General features: G+C 46.1%; 1 protein-coding gene across 3 annotated transcripts in view; it reads left to right on the top strand.

Moving 5' to 3' along the window:
- Window positions 1-15,836, top strand: part of LOC146839431 (voltage-dependent L-type calcium channel subunit beta-1-like) — a 269,660-nt gene that overhangs the window by 204,095 nt on the left and 49,729 nt on the right. For all 3 annotated transcript variants that reach the window (XM_085651479.1, XM_085651480.1, XM_085651481.1), the window contains one exon: window positions 5,958-6,067. In XM_085651479.1, the coding sequence (XP_085507605.1) occupies window positions 5,958-6,067 (110 nt within the window). The remainder of the gene's footprint in view (window positions 1-5,957; window positions 6,068-15,836) is intronic.

Genomic DNA, 15,836 nt, shown 5'->3' with positions numbered 1-15,836 from the left:
CATTAATTTTTCCAAACCTGCAATCAGAGGTAGCAAAGGGCGCGCTTCAGGGGGCCTACTGATCTGGGTGAAGCAATCCTTGGGAGTCCATCTATCGGAAATTTCTCTGGAACATCAAGACCTCTTGGGTATCAAGTTGAGCAAAGCTGCCCATCGGGATCTGTTCATTATTAACATCTATGCACGAGGCCTACCTGGAAGCCGCTGCCCTGGTATTGTCGATGTAGTGGATAGGTATCTTGATAGTTCAGGAAGTGATAATCTCTTTGTCCTAGCGGGCGACTTGAACTGCACCTTTGAGCCGCTCCAGGCAGTTGGGGACAGTTGGGGGTCCTCAGAGGATGTAGTTTGGAACATTCCTGACCTATCAATAGACAAAATTGCCAAAGGGACTGAGGCAGCTTTGAATTGGATGGCCCTATGTTTGAACAGGGGCTTAAGGGCAGTTAATGGCCGCTCCTTATCAGATCAATGTGCCTGCAATACCTATGATAATGGTTTAAGGAAAAGCCGCATAGATTATATTTTGCTAAAGTTGGAACTCTGGCATTATATGATCGACATGGAAGTGGTATCCCGCCCAGAAAGCGACCACAACCCCCTGTCGCTTAGTTTAAGGTTTCTGGGCTCTGATAGATTGAAGTACCCAGATACCCTTAGGACAGGAGATCTCACCTTGACCAATGACAGAAGAAGGCTGAAATGGTCTAGGTTAGTGGGTGATGCCACCCTCCTTGAAAGTATTACAAAATTGGTTACCTACACGGTGAACGATCTCATGCCCACTGTGCCCGAGGGGGTTGGCCTCGATCATGTTACCAAGACCCACGAAGGTTGTTTTGAACAGCTTAAAATTCTCTTATCCAGTCCATACTTGGCAGGCCCGCCAAAAAAACTTGGTTCCCGTCAGAAATGGTACAACGGGAAATGTAGGGAGGCCTATAGCCAATTAGTTAAGGCGGTCAAGTCACGGGTTATGAGAGATGTCAAGTTAGCTAGGGTCCAGTATAAAAAAACCCAGTGGGATGCTAAAAGAGAGTGGGAAGATAGGCATTGGTTCGATCTTCTGGATGCATCGACATCCAATAACCAGACGAAATTCTGGGAACTGGTAAAGTGGGGCAGGGACCCAGATTCGCAAATGCCTACAAATCATGTCCCCCCCGGAACTTGGGTGGATTTCTATGCTGCCCAATTTAGGTCTGAGATCTCGGTATCCTCCACTATGCTAAGTTATGAGTACACACTGTTGGATCACGGTGGGGTCCTGTTCTTTACAGAACAAGAAACAGAATTAGCACTGGGTTTGACCGAGCGGGGGAAGGCTCCAGGGATGGACCTAATCCCCGTTGATTTGTTTAAATCCAACCAAGAACTTTGGATACCATATATCACTAGGTTAGCTAATGCAATTGCCCAAGGAGCCAGAATCCCAAAGAGCTGGAAGGGGGCTGAGATCCTCCCAATCCACAAAAAAGGGGATCGGTCCAACCCGGGCAATTATCGCCCGATCAGCCTTATTGACTCTCTCCAAAAGGTCATTGCACGAATGATCTTAGGTAGAGTTCAGGGATGGATGGTCTCGGAGTGCATTTTGTCTCCCATGCAAGCAGGCTTTAGAACTGGTATCAGCACCATCGACCAGGTGTTTAGATTTTGTCTGATATACTGGAAGGTGGTGCTGCTAGGCGGGGGGAAAATTTTCGCCGCTTTCATTGATCTGAAGGCTGCTTTTGACATGGTCCCGAGGGCTAAACTGTGGTGCGTCTTGAGAGACCTAAGTTTACCTTTGGAACGTCTGGATTTAATTGTTAAATTGCATGAGGACAATTTTGCTAGGGTTCGGTGGGGCGGTCAAGGACAAGTGACGAACAGTTTCCCAGTAACACGCGGGGTTCGTCAGGGTTGTGTCCTGGCGCCCACTCTCTTCCTGCTATTTATTGACCAGGTAGTAAATTTTTTCAATACCTTCCCAACTGATGCTCCCTCCCTGGCTGGGAAGAAGTTCCCCATGCTTATCTTCGCTGATGACACTCTGCTCCTCTCTAAGACCAGAAGCGGTTTACAGCGGGCACTGAACCGCTTTGAGGAGTTTTGTGTCATCAATGATTTGAAGGTAAACTTGGGCAAAACTAAGTTCATGGTTTTTACAAGGAACATTTCGGTTCGGAGCTCGGTAAGGATGGGTGGTGCTAACTTGGAACAAGTAGATCACATGTCCTACCTAAGGGTTACACTAGACTTTCGCCTGCGATGGAAGGAGCAGGTAGTCGAACAGCAGCTTAAACTGGCCCGCTTAACTGGCTGTCTCCTTAGGGAACAAAAGAGATCCATTACTAAACGTGTGCACCCTGCGCTAAAAATCTACGACGCAAAGATTAACGCTGCTATCTTATATGGAGCGGATCTTTGGGCGTACATGGATCTTTCTAGTCTGTTTAAAGCACAGTGTAAGTTCTTGCGGAATCTAGTGGGGCTTCCGCAATCAACCCCATCTATACCCCTTTGCTTGGACTTAGGTTGTAACCCAATTAACGAGATGGCGAGGTTCAGACTGGTCGCCTTTTGGAGACGGATTTGGTCTTCCCCTGACCTTGCCTTATTTGCTAATGAGCTTGTCGAAGTAAGGTCCATGGAGGGATCCGGGAGAATTCCATGGCTACGCACGGTTAGAACCATTTTGGTTGAAATGGGTCTGGAACAGCTGTGGTTGTCTCCTGGAACCAATGTGTTTCCCTCCAAACAAGAATTTAAAGCATTGTACTGGGCCTCGGTTCGACAAAGCTTAGTGTCTGCTTCCAGTTCCACAAGTCTAACAGGCAGGTTCCTGGCTAACAAGCTGGATCCTTCCCGTGAGATCTATTGGGATATCATTACCAGGCCGCTAGATAAGAAACTCTACCATCAGTTTCGGGTGGGTTCTTTGCCCTTGAATACATTCACTAAAAATTGGGGCACTGGAGTAACTGAATTTTGTAAATGGTGTCCTGGTCATAAGGAGTCAGAGGGCCACCTCTTATTTGCCTGCCCCATGTACAACGACCCTCGTAGAAAATGGTTAAAACCTCTGTTTCAACGCCTTACTTGTAGTAGGTCCGCGGAGGCGATTCGGGCATTAAAGACCAATACCTCAGAGTTGTTTGCGGTGAGCACAGCGAAATTCCTGGGCTGGGTTTGGATCATTAGAGCCCATAAATAGTTAGAAATGTTTGATTATATGATTCGTACTTAAAACATCCTATCCAAAGATGGATATTGTATAGTATTTTAAGATGGTTTTATTTATTGATTTTATGTTTTAAAAAAAAAATGGGATGTTTAACAAGGATTATTTTTAATGTATAGCTTTTATCGTGTGTATAATTATTTGTAAACTGGTCAGTATATGGCGTTTGTAAAGTATGGCCTAAACTGTTTGTGTAAATTCTGCTGTCTTTTATGATTTTATTATCGAAATAAAGACATTAAAATCTGAATCTGATCTGATTGAGCGGAAGAGCCAGGTCACGTACTTGGTGGACGTCCAGTCCCCCCGGGACCCCCTCCGGGTCCTTCACATGAACCGCCTGAAGCCTCACTTTGTGCGGACGGAACTGAGCCTCCTGCTGGCCACCGATGACGGGGCCGAAGAGGAGTCGGATCCCCTCCCTGATCTCCTGTGTACCAAAAAGAAGGATGGCTCTGTGGAAGGAGTGAACCTCTCCCCATCCCTCACTTCCCAGCAACGTGCGGATTGCCGCCAGCTCCTAGGGCAGTTTTCCGACCTATTCTCTCTGGTCCCCCAAGTCACCGACTGGTGTGTCCATGACGTGGACACCGGAGACAGCCCACCGGTGAAACACCGAGCCTACCGAGTCCCTGATCGAGTCCGGTCCTGCATTCAGGCCGAGGTCTCGAAGATGTTGACCTTGGGAGTGATGGAACCCTCAGACAGTCCCTGGGCCAGCCCCGTGGTCCTGGTCCCGAAAGCAGCTGCCCCCGGTGTCGCCCCAGAACTCCGCTTCTGCGTGGACTACCGGGGACTCAATGAAGTCACCCGAGCCGATGCCCACCCCATTCCCCGAGCCGACGAGCTCATTGACCGACTCGGGGCTGCTCGGTTCCTCAGCACATTCGATCTCACCTGCGGCTATTGGCAAATTGCGCTCACAGAAAGAGCCAAGGAGCGGTCCGCCTTCTCCACCCCGGATGGGCACTATCGCTTTCGCGTGATGCCCTTCGGGATGAAAAATGCCCCGGCCACCTTTCAGCGATTGGTAAATAGAGTCCTGGCCGGGCTGGAACAGTTCAGCGCTGCCTATCTAGACGATATCGCAGTTTTCAGTTCCGAATGGAGTGAGCACCTCCAGCACCTCCGGAGGGTGCTAACCGCCCTGCGCCAGGCAGGCCTCACCGTGAAAGCCAGCAAGTGCCAGATTGGGCAAGGTTCGGTAGTCTACCTGGGGCACCAGGTCGGAAGCGGCCAGGTCGCCCCTCTACAGCCCAAGATCGACGCCATCCTAGCCTGGGAACCACCCACTACCCAGTTAATTGTGATTTCATATGCTTACATGTTCTTAATGATGTGAAGCATTACTAGATAAAGTGTATTACAAGTTAAGCAGTTTTTTTCCTTTGCTATTGGTTTGTATATGAAAATGTGCGTATATAAGCAATAACTTATGATTGTGTTCGGTGCATTTCTTTTCTTCCGACCCCTTTTATCGAAAAAAAGACAAAAAACAGCTCGCATAGGTATAGCCTTTAAATGGCTTCTGGTATTACCTCAAACTTGGAGTTCACTATGTTTTAGAAAAAAAAAAGTCACCCACCATCCTCAACAGACAAGATATTATTGGAGGTGACTGCTCGCTGCTCTGACTCAGGCCTGTGAATCTATGAAAGATACTCCAATACTGGATAAGAAAATAAGTTACTTACCTGTTACTACAGTTATCCAGTATTGGTATCTTTCATTGATTCACATGCACCCACCCTCTTCCCCGTAGAGGATGTTTCCTTGTTATTTACCAAGATACTCACTTCTCACTTGTACTGGAGAAATCTGAGGGAAACTGCCTCTTCTGGGAAGGTTCTACAGGGTGCTAGCAGCTGATTGGCTGCATTCAACATTGACTCCTTTTTTTAAAAGGACATAGATAGGCTATGTAATGCATGGCCCAGGGCCATTATAGCCTATGGCATTATTTAAACACTGCTTGATTATGTTACAGTGGGACTCCCATCTCGACGATGGAGAATGATTCAGGCATGTGAATCTATGAAAGATACCAATACTGGATAACCGTAGTTACAGGTAAGTAACTCATTTTCTTACATTACTGCTGGCAACCGTGCTTGATGCACTGAGGTGATCACTGCTAGTAATCTTGCATAAGGTGGCCTATAATGTAATCTTGTCTGATGTGGACATTATTACAACACCTAAAATAGTTGTAGCTCTTGAAGAGTTTCATTGACCATAAGTAGCTGTTATGCCCAAAAAGTTTTATAACCCTGCTATAGTCTTTGAACTGTGTCCAAGAAATGTAATGGTAGTTGTGCCAGAAGTGGGCCATGCAGGTGGGCAAAGGCATTCAAATGTTGAAGTTTGTAACTACCCAAAGAAGTACTGTTTTACATCATTATGGTATACCGCAGGGCAACCTTTAGCTTCGCACGCTGTGTTATCGGGCATCCTTGGTAAAGTTGCGCCAAAGCCTTCTTTCTACCGGTTGTTCGAATTTGGACAATTCCTTTGGTATGTCAACCAAATACCACCAAAACCCCCCGCCCCCGAAATGTTCAAAGGTAGCAATTTAGAACAATTCCTGACATCCGCTTGGAGAGTCCTAGCAACTGACTGCATTCTTCGGGGTCTAGTTGGTAAGCACTAGGGTCTGCTTAGCAACCCTTGAGTGCTCTGTTGTATGCTCTTCCTAATAATTTACCTTTGATTTATTTATGTCCTCTCCTAGGATCTCCATTACACGTGTTACAGCCGACATCTCCCTGGCTAAGCGCTCTGTATTGAACAACCCTAGCAAACATACCATCATTGAGCGCTCCAGCACCCGCTCCAGTCTAGGTAAGGAGAAGAAGGGGAAATGTTTTTTCTTCTCTAGGATTCTTTGCATCTGTGAACCAGAAATACATGATTTCTCCAGTATCTAAAATGCTATCTCCTGGTTTACGGAAGTAATTGGAAACCGTGATGTCACATATCCACATAAAACTGTACTGGTGCATTCCACCAACTGCCACCCGATGGTGTAGCTTGAGTTCTTGACAGCCATGTTGCATTTGTGGTCCTGGGGAGATGTAGAGAGTGAGGGCACTGGATGCAAGTCAATCTTGTGTGCATATGGGGGTGGGATACCTGCCTGCTTCCTGTGTACCACATGACACAGGAAGCAATGACAGCCATGCAGTGCCATCCATCTGATCATTTGAACGTCACGCGGTCTTCCTTGTGAAAATGATGACAGCCTCCTTCAGATCGAAGCATGCACTAGGTTACTTCCTGCATTAGAGATGGCTATAACCATCAAGTGATACCCATTGATGCTCTCTCATGAACACAGTTATCAGCGTTGGTCTGCCTTTGGATACTGTCATACAAGCCTTGTATATAATAACGAATTTGTCCATTATTAAGGCTTTCAATGTGCTCCCCATTAATGATAAATTCTGGAACTATAACCCATAATTTCATCAAATCTGTGGCTTGATTTTCTGAATTCTTGAATTTAGCCGAAAAAGAGAGCGGTGCCTTGTCCTGTGAAAACATTTACTTTTCATTGGAAGCATTAGTGGAGGTGTTCCTGAAAAGCCCCTATTATGAGTTTTCTGTTACCTGCGCTGTGAGATGCCATGGCCAAATTTGTGAGGGTGTGTGTTTAACAACCTGACGCCTGGGTGGGTTAGGACCTCAGACACCAGCCATGCAAGTGATACGTACATGAATCTGCTGACACCTGGGTGGGTTAGGACCTCAGACACCAGCCATGCAAGTGATACGTACAGGAATCTGCTGACGCCTGGGTGGGTTAGGACCTCAGACACCAGCCATGCAAGTGATACGTACAGGAATCTGCTGACGCCTGGGTGGGTTAGGACCTCAGGCACCAGCCATGCAAGTGATACGTACAGGAATCTGCTGACGCCTGGGTGGGTTAGGACCTCAGGCACCAGCCATGCAAGTGATACGTACAGGAATCTGCTGACGCCTGGGTGGGTTAGGACCTCAGACACCAGCCATGCAAGTGATACGTACATGAATCTGCTGACGCCTGGGTGGGTTAGTACCTCAGACACCAGCCATGCAAGTGATACGTACATGAATCTGCTGACGCCTGGGTGGGTTAGGACCTCAGACACCAGCCATGCAAGTGATACGTACAGGAATCTGCTGACGCCTGGGTGGGTTAGGACCTCAGACACCAGCCATGCAAGTGATACGTACAGGAATCTGCTGACGCCTGGGTGGGTTAGGACCTCAGGCACCAGCCATGCAAGTGATACGTACAGGAATCTGCTGACGCCTGGGTGGGCTAGGACCTCAGGCACCAGCCATGCAAGTGATACGTACAGGAATCTGCTGACGCCTGGGTGGGTTAGGACCTCAGGCACCAGCCATGCAAGTGATACGTTCAGGAATCTGCTGACGCCTGGGTGGGTTAGGACCTCAGGCACCAGCCATGCAAGTGATACGTACAGGAATCTGCTGACGCCTGGGTGGGTTAGGACCTCAGACACCAGCCATGCAAGTGATACGTACAGGAATCTGCTGACGCCTGGGTGGGTTAGGACCTCAGGCACCAGCCATGCAAGTGATACGTACAGGAATCTGCTGACGCCTGGGTGGGTTAGGACTTCAGACACCAGCCATGCAAGTGATACGTACAGGAATCTGCTGACGCCTGGGTGGGTTAGGACCTCAGACACCAGCCATGCAAGTGATACGTACAGGAATCTGCTGATGCCTGGGTGGGTTAGGACCTCAGACACCAGCCATGCAAGTGATACGTACAGGAATCTGCTGACGCCTGGGTGGGTTAGGACCTCAGACACCAGCCATGCAAGTGATACGTACAGGAATCTGCTGACGCCTGGGTGGGTTAGGACCTCAGACACCAGCCATGCAAGTGATACGTACAGGAATCTGCTGACGCCTGGGTGGGTTAGGACCTCAGACACCAGCCATGCAAGTGATACGTACAGGAATCTGCTGACGCCTGGGTGGGTTAGGACCTCAGGCACCAGCCATGCAAGTGATACGTACAGGAATCTGCTGACGCCTGGGTGGGTTAGGACCTCAGGCACCAGCCATGCAAGTGATACGTTCAGGAATCTGCTGACGCCTGGGTGGGTTAGGACCTCAGGCACCAGCCATGCAAGTGATACGTACAGGAATCTGCTGACGCCTGGGTGGGTTAGGACCTCAGACACCAGCCATGCAAGTGATACGTACAGGAATCTGCTGACGCCTGGGTGGGTTAGGACCTCAGGCACCAGCCATGCAAGTGATACGTACAGGAATCTGCTGACGCCTGGGTGGGTTAGGACCTCAGACACCAGCCATGCAAGTGATACGTACAGGAATCTGCTGACGCCTGGGTGGGTTAGGACCTCAGACACCAGCCATGCAAGTGATACGTACAGGAATCTGCTGACGCCTGGGTGGGTTAGGACCTCAGACACCAGCCATGCAAGTGATACGTACAGGAATCTGCTGACGCCTGGGTGGGTTAGGACCTCAGACACCAGCCATGCAAGTGATACGTACATGAATCTGCCGATAAGAGATGCTCCGTTTTTCGAGAGATATCCGAATGATCAAAAGGCGTTTCGTGCAAACCTGTGAAGGATGGCATTGTGACCGTCATGTTCCCTACCTGACGTCCTCCTTCCCGCCTTCGTAAATACCTGTACAATGAGGGCAATTTCCCAATAAAACACTAGATGACATATTAACTTAAAGCATGTAAATCTTTGATAGATTCTTGGTGCCAACCCTGCTTTACATGCTTGGATGCCACATTTATTTGTCACGCAGGACTAACAATGCTGGCATTTAAGCACTGGGAAGAAATGATGACATGGGATTTTATTTGACATCTACAGATTGAGTGGAAGTTATTTACCAATGAACTCAGACGTCATCAATTCAGACTAAATGGAAGTGTCCGGTACCATGAGATACGAGTACCTGCTGGCACTGTACATCCCTTTACTCTGGGCGAAGGGGAACTGCAACATGGGTATTGCAGAAGCAGTGATGACTTCGACTTTCACAGCACAATTGAAGATTACATGGGTGTTGAAGCATGCAGGCAGAATTTGCACAGTTCTAAGCTTTCTCCAGTAGAAAAAGGCCTGGTTGATACTGACTCAGTGGCATATGTCGAATAAGATCCCATTTTGAGAACATGGACTACTCTTCAACAACAAAATCAGTTTGGCATCATCTTCTGATTTATCTGTAATCCCATTTAGTCCAGAAATCCAGTAGCTCTGCAGTCACTGAAACTAGAGGAAAATAAATCCTCTGGTTCAGATGTGGCAGCTGTCTTTGAAGTCGCCTGTGGTCAGAATCCTCTCAAATAGCTTTGTAATTGTTTCCCGCATGGATAGGCAGCGTTCAATGAGGAATACTGTCAGTTGTTCTAAAATTGGCTTGAGAATGTGGGTCCTGAGAAGTTTTGATCTAACAGTGAGCCTCTTTTCGTGGTTCTAAAATTGAGTTGGAGAGTGTGTGGGTCTCAATCTCTAGAAAGGTGAAATGCCATTTTCCACCTAGAGCAGATCTAGTCTGGTGGCTAAACATCTTTCCTGAAACTTGGTTTTGGATACACACTTTGGCGCATAACCAAAATAATGTTGTAGTTCTGGTCTTAATAACTATATCTTCAAGTGCCTCTAATTGTGAATGTGTGTAATTAAATATTGGATTGTAATTGTATTTTAATTGCATTTATATAGCGCTTACTCCCCCTGACGAGGCGTCAAAGCGCTTTTCCGGCGAGTAGCATGCTACTCCGGGACCCATAGAGGATTAGTGTTGAATTAGTATAGTGAAACATGCAAGTAAATTGTAAGTGGTGTATAGGTTAGTCAGTTATTTGGATTTGGAATGATAGCAGAAGGATAGAAGAGGAAAAAAAAAAAGGTTTGTATTTATATAGCACTTGTTACCCCTGCTGAGGTGTTGAAGCACGCTACTCCGGAAACCCATAAAGGATTAGTGGTGAATTAGTATGGTGAAATATGAAAGTAATTTGAGTGGTGGATATTAGTCCGTTATTTGGAGTGAGAAGGATAGCGGAGAGATAAAAGGGGAAGAAAGGTTTGTATTCATGTAGCACCTGTTACCCCTGATGGGTGTTGAAGTGCTTTTCTGGCGAGTAGCTCGCCACTCCATAACCCATAAAGGATTAGTGTTGAAAATAATATAGTGAAATATGAAGTAATTTGAGTGGTGGATATGCTATTCAGTTATTTGGATAGAGAAGGGTAGGTTGCCGGATAGAAGAGGGAAAGAGGTTTGTATTTATATAGCGCTTGCTACCCCTTGATGGAGTTTTGAAGCGCTTTATTGGCGAGTAGCACTCTACCCTGAACCCATAAGGATTAGTGGTGAATTAGTATGGTGAAACATAATCCCCAGACTACCTAAACAGCAAACTAGTAAAAGCAGGAAAATCCAGAACTATGAGAAGCACCAACTCACTTCTTCTCATCCCCCCGAAACTGAAAAAGAAAACGACCCGGTGCCGGTCCTTCTCTGGTAACGTACCCAGGATGTGGAACGCACTCCCTAGTGACCTCAGATGCAACCACTCCTTCACTTGCTTCAAAAAGGACCTGAAAATCCTTCTCCTCAACCAATACTTTACCGACCAAGTCAACCAACCCAGGCATCAATACCCTAACGGACTCTTCCCCTCACTCTGACCTGCAAGGATGGAGATTATCGGACGGTGAAAACCACCTGCATCTTTCTCCCCTCACTGGATACTTAAGTATTTTGTCTTTGCTTTTATCTTTATGCATCCTCATGTCCTGTGATGTTATGCAATTTTTCTTTTCCTTTGTGTATGTAAAGCACTCTGATACCCACGGGTCTAGCTGGCTCTATATAAAACTTTGTAAATAAAATAAATAAATACATGAAAGTCATTTGAGTGGTGGATATGTTAGTCGGTTATTTGGATTGAGAGGAGTTGGGGAGGGGTAGAAAAAGCAAAAAGGTTTGCATTTATATAGCGCTGGTAACCCTAATGGGGTGTTGAAACGCTTTATTGGCGAGTAGCACGCTACTCTGGAACCCATAATGGATTAGTGGTGAATTAGTATAGTGAAATATGCATGTTAGTCTGTTATTTTGATTGAAAAGGATAGTGGAGGGATAGAAGAGAGAAGGATTTTTTTTTATGTCATAGCAGTAGGAGGAGGCTTTTGGATGAGTAAAAAGGGGTTTTTGAGAGGAAGAGTTTAGAAAGGTTTGTTTTGGGGATCGGTATAGTAAAAGAGTTGTCAGATGATGCAAGGAGGGGTAGAGTAGGAGAGAGTCTAGAAAGGGTTAATTTGGGGATCATAGTAGTCGTATGGGGTTTGGGCTAAAGGAGAGAGTGGATGTAGAGGATATATTGATAGATGTATAGGGTGAGATATAGGGTAGTGCGCTGGAAAGAGCAGTAGAAAGAAGTTTGAGATGAGTCAGAAGGTTGGGCCAGAGGATATATTGAGAGAAGTATAGGCTGAGAAATAGGATAGTGCATTTGAAATGCTAAATTAGAAGAAAGTGATAAATATATAGATCCATAAGTACATTGAAAGTATATAGATGCATAAGGGAGGTAAGTATATGTAGATTAAAGATATTGATAGAGGTACAGGATGAGAAATAGGGTAGTTTATTGAATATGCTTTTTCAGGAGAAAAGTAACAGACACACAGATCCAAGTACATGGAAGGTACATAGATGCACAATGGAAGTAAGTACATGTAGACCAAAGATGATTTTTATTTATTTATTTATTTTCAACAACATAATTATTCTACATGTTTATACAAAGCAATACACAATGATAGGTCCATATCTATAGTGAAAATAAATGCTTATTTACAGAGGAATATGCTGTAAATTTCTCTTTGCGTATGGTGCTTGTGTGCGAAAGAGCCAATTCTTGAGTAGTTTTCTGAAGATAAGTTGGTGGTCGGTGGATCTTATGTTGGGGGGTAAAGAGTTCCATAGTTTGGCTGCTTGAACAGAGAAGGATGGGCCACCCATGGTTTTTTCTTGTATTTTGGGATTTTGAGGCGAGGTGCCACTCTAGAGCGGAGGTTCCTATGATGAATGTATTTTGTGATTTTATTCCTGATGAAGAGCGGTCCCATTCCATGTATCGCTTTGTGGATAATACAAAGCAGCTTGAACGTTGATCTTCTGGCAACCGGTAACCAATGCAGGGCTTTCAAGGCAGGTGAGATGTGGTGTTGCGGTTTGATATGCAAGAGTAGTCTGGCAGCCGAGTTCTGAATCCGTTGTAGTCTTTTCATGGTTGTTAAAGGTGATCCGTGGTAGAGGCTTTTGGCGTAATCGAGTTTAGACAGAACGAGGGAGATGGTAGCTTGGACCTTGTGTAGAAATCCCAAATGTGGGAAAATTAGTGGCAGCGTTTTTCTAGTGACGAAGCTTGATCTTGCTAGTTTGTCCACTTGGGCATTCATCGACAGCTTGGAGTCCATGGTCATTCCGAGGTGTCTTACTTCCTACGATACTTTAGGCGGTGATCCCAGTTCATCAGGCCAGGCGGCAAGCGGGTCATAATGTTTCCAATCACCACACATGAGTATTTCCGGTTTGGACGTATTCAATTTGAGATGGCTCCAAGTCATCCACTGATTCACGGCTCTGAGACAACTGAAAATTGGCGATTTTCCAATGTCTTGGGGGCATTCCAGTTGAAGGAGTATTTGCTTGTCATCTGCATAGTTATAGCACGTGAGGTGAGATTTATTGATCAGTACCGGTAATGACTTCATGTAGATGTTGAAAAGCATGGGCGAGATGATAGAGCCTTGAGGGACCCCTGCTTTTGTGGAGTACGGTTTGGACGAGAAAGGTGGGGTATGGATGATATTAGTTTTGAAGGTAGGACGCGATCCAATCTAGAGCAGTTCCCTCTATGCCGGCTTCGTAGTGTCTTTGTATCAGTGTTTCATGGTCAACCGTGTCAAAGGTAGCCGAGAGGTCCAAGAGGAGTAGCGCAGCAACCCCGTTGCGGTCAACTATATTCTTCAGGTCATCCCAGATGGCAAAGAGGGCAGATTGTGCCACTTCCCGGACGGAATTCCGTGTGGATGTCTGCGAGTGTGTCATTCTCTTCAATGAATTGTGACATCTGGGCGAACGCTGCTCTTTCTATCAGTTTGCCAAGGAAAGGTCCATTTGTAATGGGTCTGTAGTTGTCAGGGTTCAGAGGGTCCAAGTTTGTTTTCTTCAGTAAAGGGTGATTTTTTGAGTTCCGGTAGTTAAGGAATCGTTGATAATTCGTCTTACTGGAGTGGCAGCAGAGGTTGTTAAAAGAATTGTCTTGAAAGTTTGTGGTGGACACCGGTCAGAAGGGCTGCCAGCAGGCCTGCTTGCTTTGAACAGGTTCATAAATTCATTGTGTGAGATGTGTTGGAAGGAACGGAGAGGCTGGGTTAGAGTATTCTTGGATTGTTGTTTTGTACAAGCGTTGGTGCTGGTGCTTTGTTTCTGTTTTAAGTATGAGTCCAATGTGTCTGCTTTATCCGTGTAATAATTTGCCAGTTTTTCTGTGAAATCTTGAGTAACAGGATGAGTTCCTTCTAGGCAATTCGGTTTGCAAAATTCATTGAGTATTTTATAGAATTCTTTATTTGCACATTTAGCATTTTGAATTGTGTCTGAATATAACCTTTTCTTAGCTTTTTTGATAGCTGACTTGTATAATCTGTTAATTGTTCGTAGGTGAAGTTTGTCTTGTTTGGCGTTTGTTTTGAGCCAGGTACGTTGCAGCTTTCTAACTTGTTGTTTTATGTCCTTTATCTCTATGCTTCGCCAAGGTGCTTTTTTAGGTCTCGCCTGAGACAGCGCTTTAGCGCTGCTCTGGCGAGACTTATAGTAAGCGAGTTTTGGAAGTGCAAACAGTGGCTTTTCAGGCCTCCAAATACAGTGCATGTGCGTCGGCCGGGCGCGCGCACCATTTGGAGGCCTGAAAGCACTCGTTTGCTTTCACTTTCGCGGGCCGCACGGCCGCTTTGATGTGATCGCGATCGCGATTACTTTCACACACGCACATACCCTACCACGGTCAGTCATTCCCTCGTGAGTTTAGCAGAGTGCACTTATGGATGTTTAGTGTTTTAATATACTAAGCATCCTGCCTTTAGCTTTGCCTTTTGCGACGCTGCTGGTTTAACGCTGCTGGTTTACAGTTTTTGCAGGCATACACAGCACACTGTCTCCACTTGCAATAACCTTCGGTTCTCCATAAGCCAAAGTTTTACACAAATGTAATGAAGCCCTCAGGCGCTCTCATTAACATCAATTAACAAGTCGTTGTGACAAAGCTTTACAGGAACCAGACCAGCGACGCCACGTCAGCAGCAGGCAGACACAGCACACCACCTACTACACTTTCTCTACCATCCTCCTCTCCCGTCCATGGTTTGCTTCCTTCCAATATGGCCATATCTCCACACACAACGTAAAGTACTTTCTCTAACATCCTCCACTTTCCTGTTCCCTTTCTCTCTCTTAAAACCCCTATTTACCCTCAAACTGCTTTTTTTTTTTAATGAACAAAAAAAATGAAGTTCTCCTTTGTTCCACGTCTCACCTCAACTAAAGCGGGCATACACAAAAACGCGACTTGCACGTTTAAAATTACCGTGGCCATACGAGCCAGAGGCCTTGTTTTGTGACTGTATTTGACTTTATATAAACTTAATTCCAGGTACGTCATTGCAAATGTATACTGCCCCAAGGTTTTACTCTCCCAGAGTAATGCTGGCTACTTTCTTCTGGAAAGGATTGTAAGGAGGGAACTTGCAGCAGAGATGTGGAGTGGAAAGACAGCCAGCATGCAAAGATTTGTGCGCGCCTTTTCAACCGGTCGAGATGAGTGAATTTCGGGAAATATTAATACTTAAATATATTTACTTTCGAGTCTCTTTATTTGGTGTTATAGATGGGATAGTATATATTCGTCCGGGGGCCTTTATCTGAACATCCGTCATGTATCGCATAAGCAATTAACAGTTTTGAAGCTGGGGGGTCGCGTGGGGGAGGGGCAAACCAAGGCTAACCTCTCCCTACCCCAATCATGAATAACAGAAAGCAGAATGTACCGGCCCAGGCGAGAGGCCAGGAGCCTGATTACAGTAAGTGGCCCATGTCAGATGTGATAATTATGTCATCCGATGAAATCCGACACAGATGTTTGGAATTTTCACCTCTTTCAACTTTTTGGGGAATGCACTCTCTCCACCCTCGCTCATTTCTTTACTGCCCTTCTCTACCCGGACACTCTCGCTCCCCTCCACCACCCACTCCTCTGTGATCTCCCCCTCCCCTCTCTGTTCTAGATATCTCCTCCACTCTCTTCCTTTCAGAGCTGTCTTTATCCACATCTCATCCACCCAGAGATCTCGCACCCCTCCTGCACTCCTCCCTCTGTGCTCGGTGTCCCCTCCACCTCTCAAAGCTCTCACTGACCCTCCGCTTGTTGTACTGGTTACCATGGTACATAGAGGCGGCTCTGTTTATTAATAAACGGTGCACTGGGTTCCACACCAGGTACTATTTTCATGATTACAAGAAT

The sequence above is a fragment of the Triturus cristatus genome, chromosome 4_1 (assembly GCF_964204655.1).
Source record: "Triturus cristatus chromosome 4_1, aTriCri1.1, whole genome shotgun sequence".
NCBI classification, from domain to species: domain Eukaryota; kingdom Metazoa; phylum Chordata; class Amphibia; order Caudata; family Salamandridae; genus Triturus; species Triturus cristatus.
The sequence above is the reverse complement of the archived record's forward strand: the minus strand, read 5'-3'. Positions and strand labels throughout refer to the sequence as shown.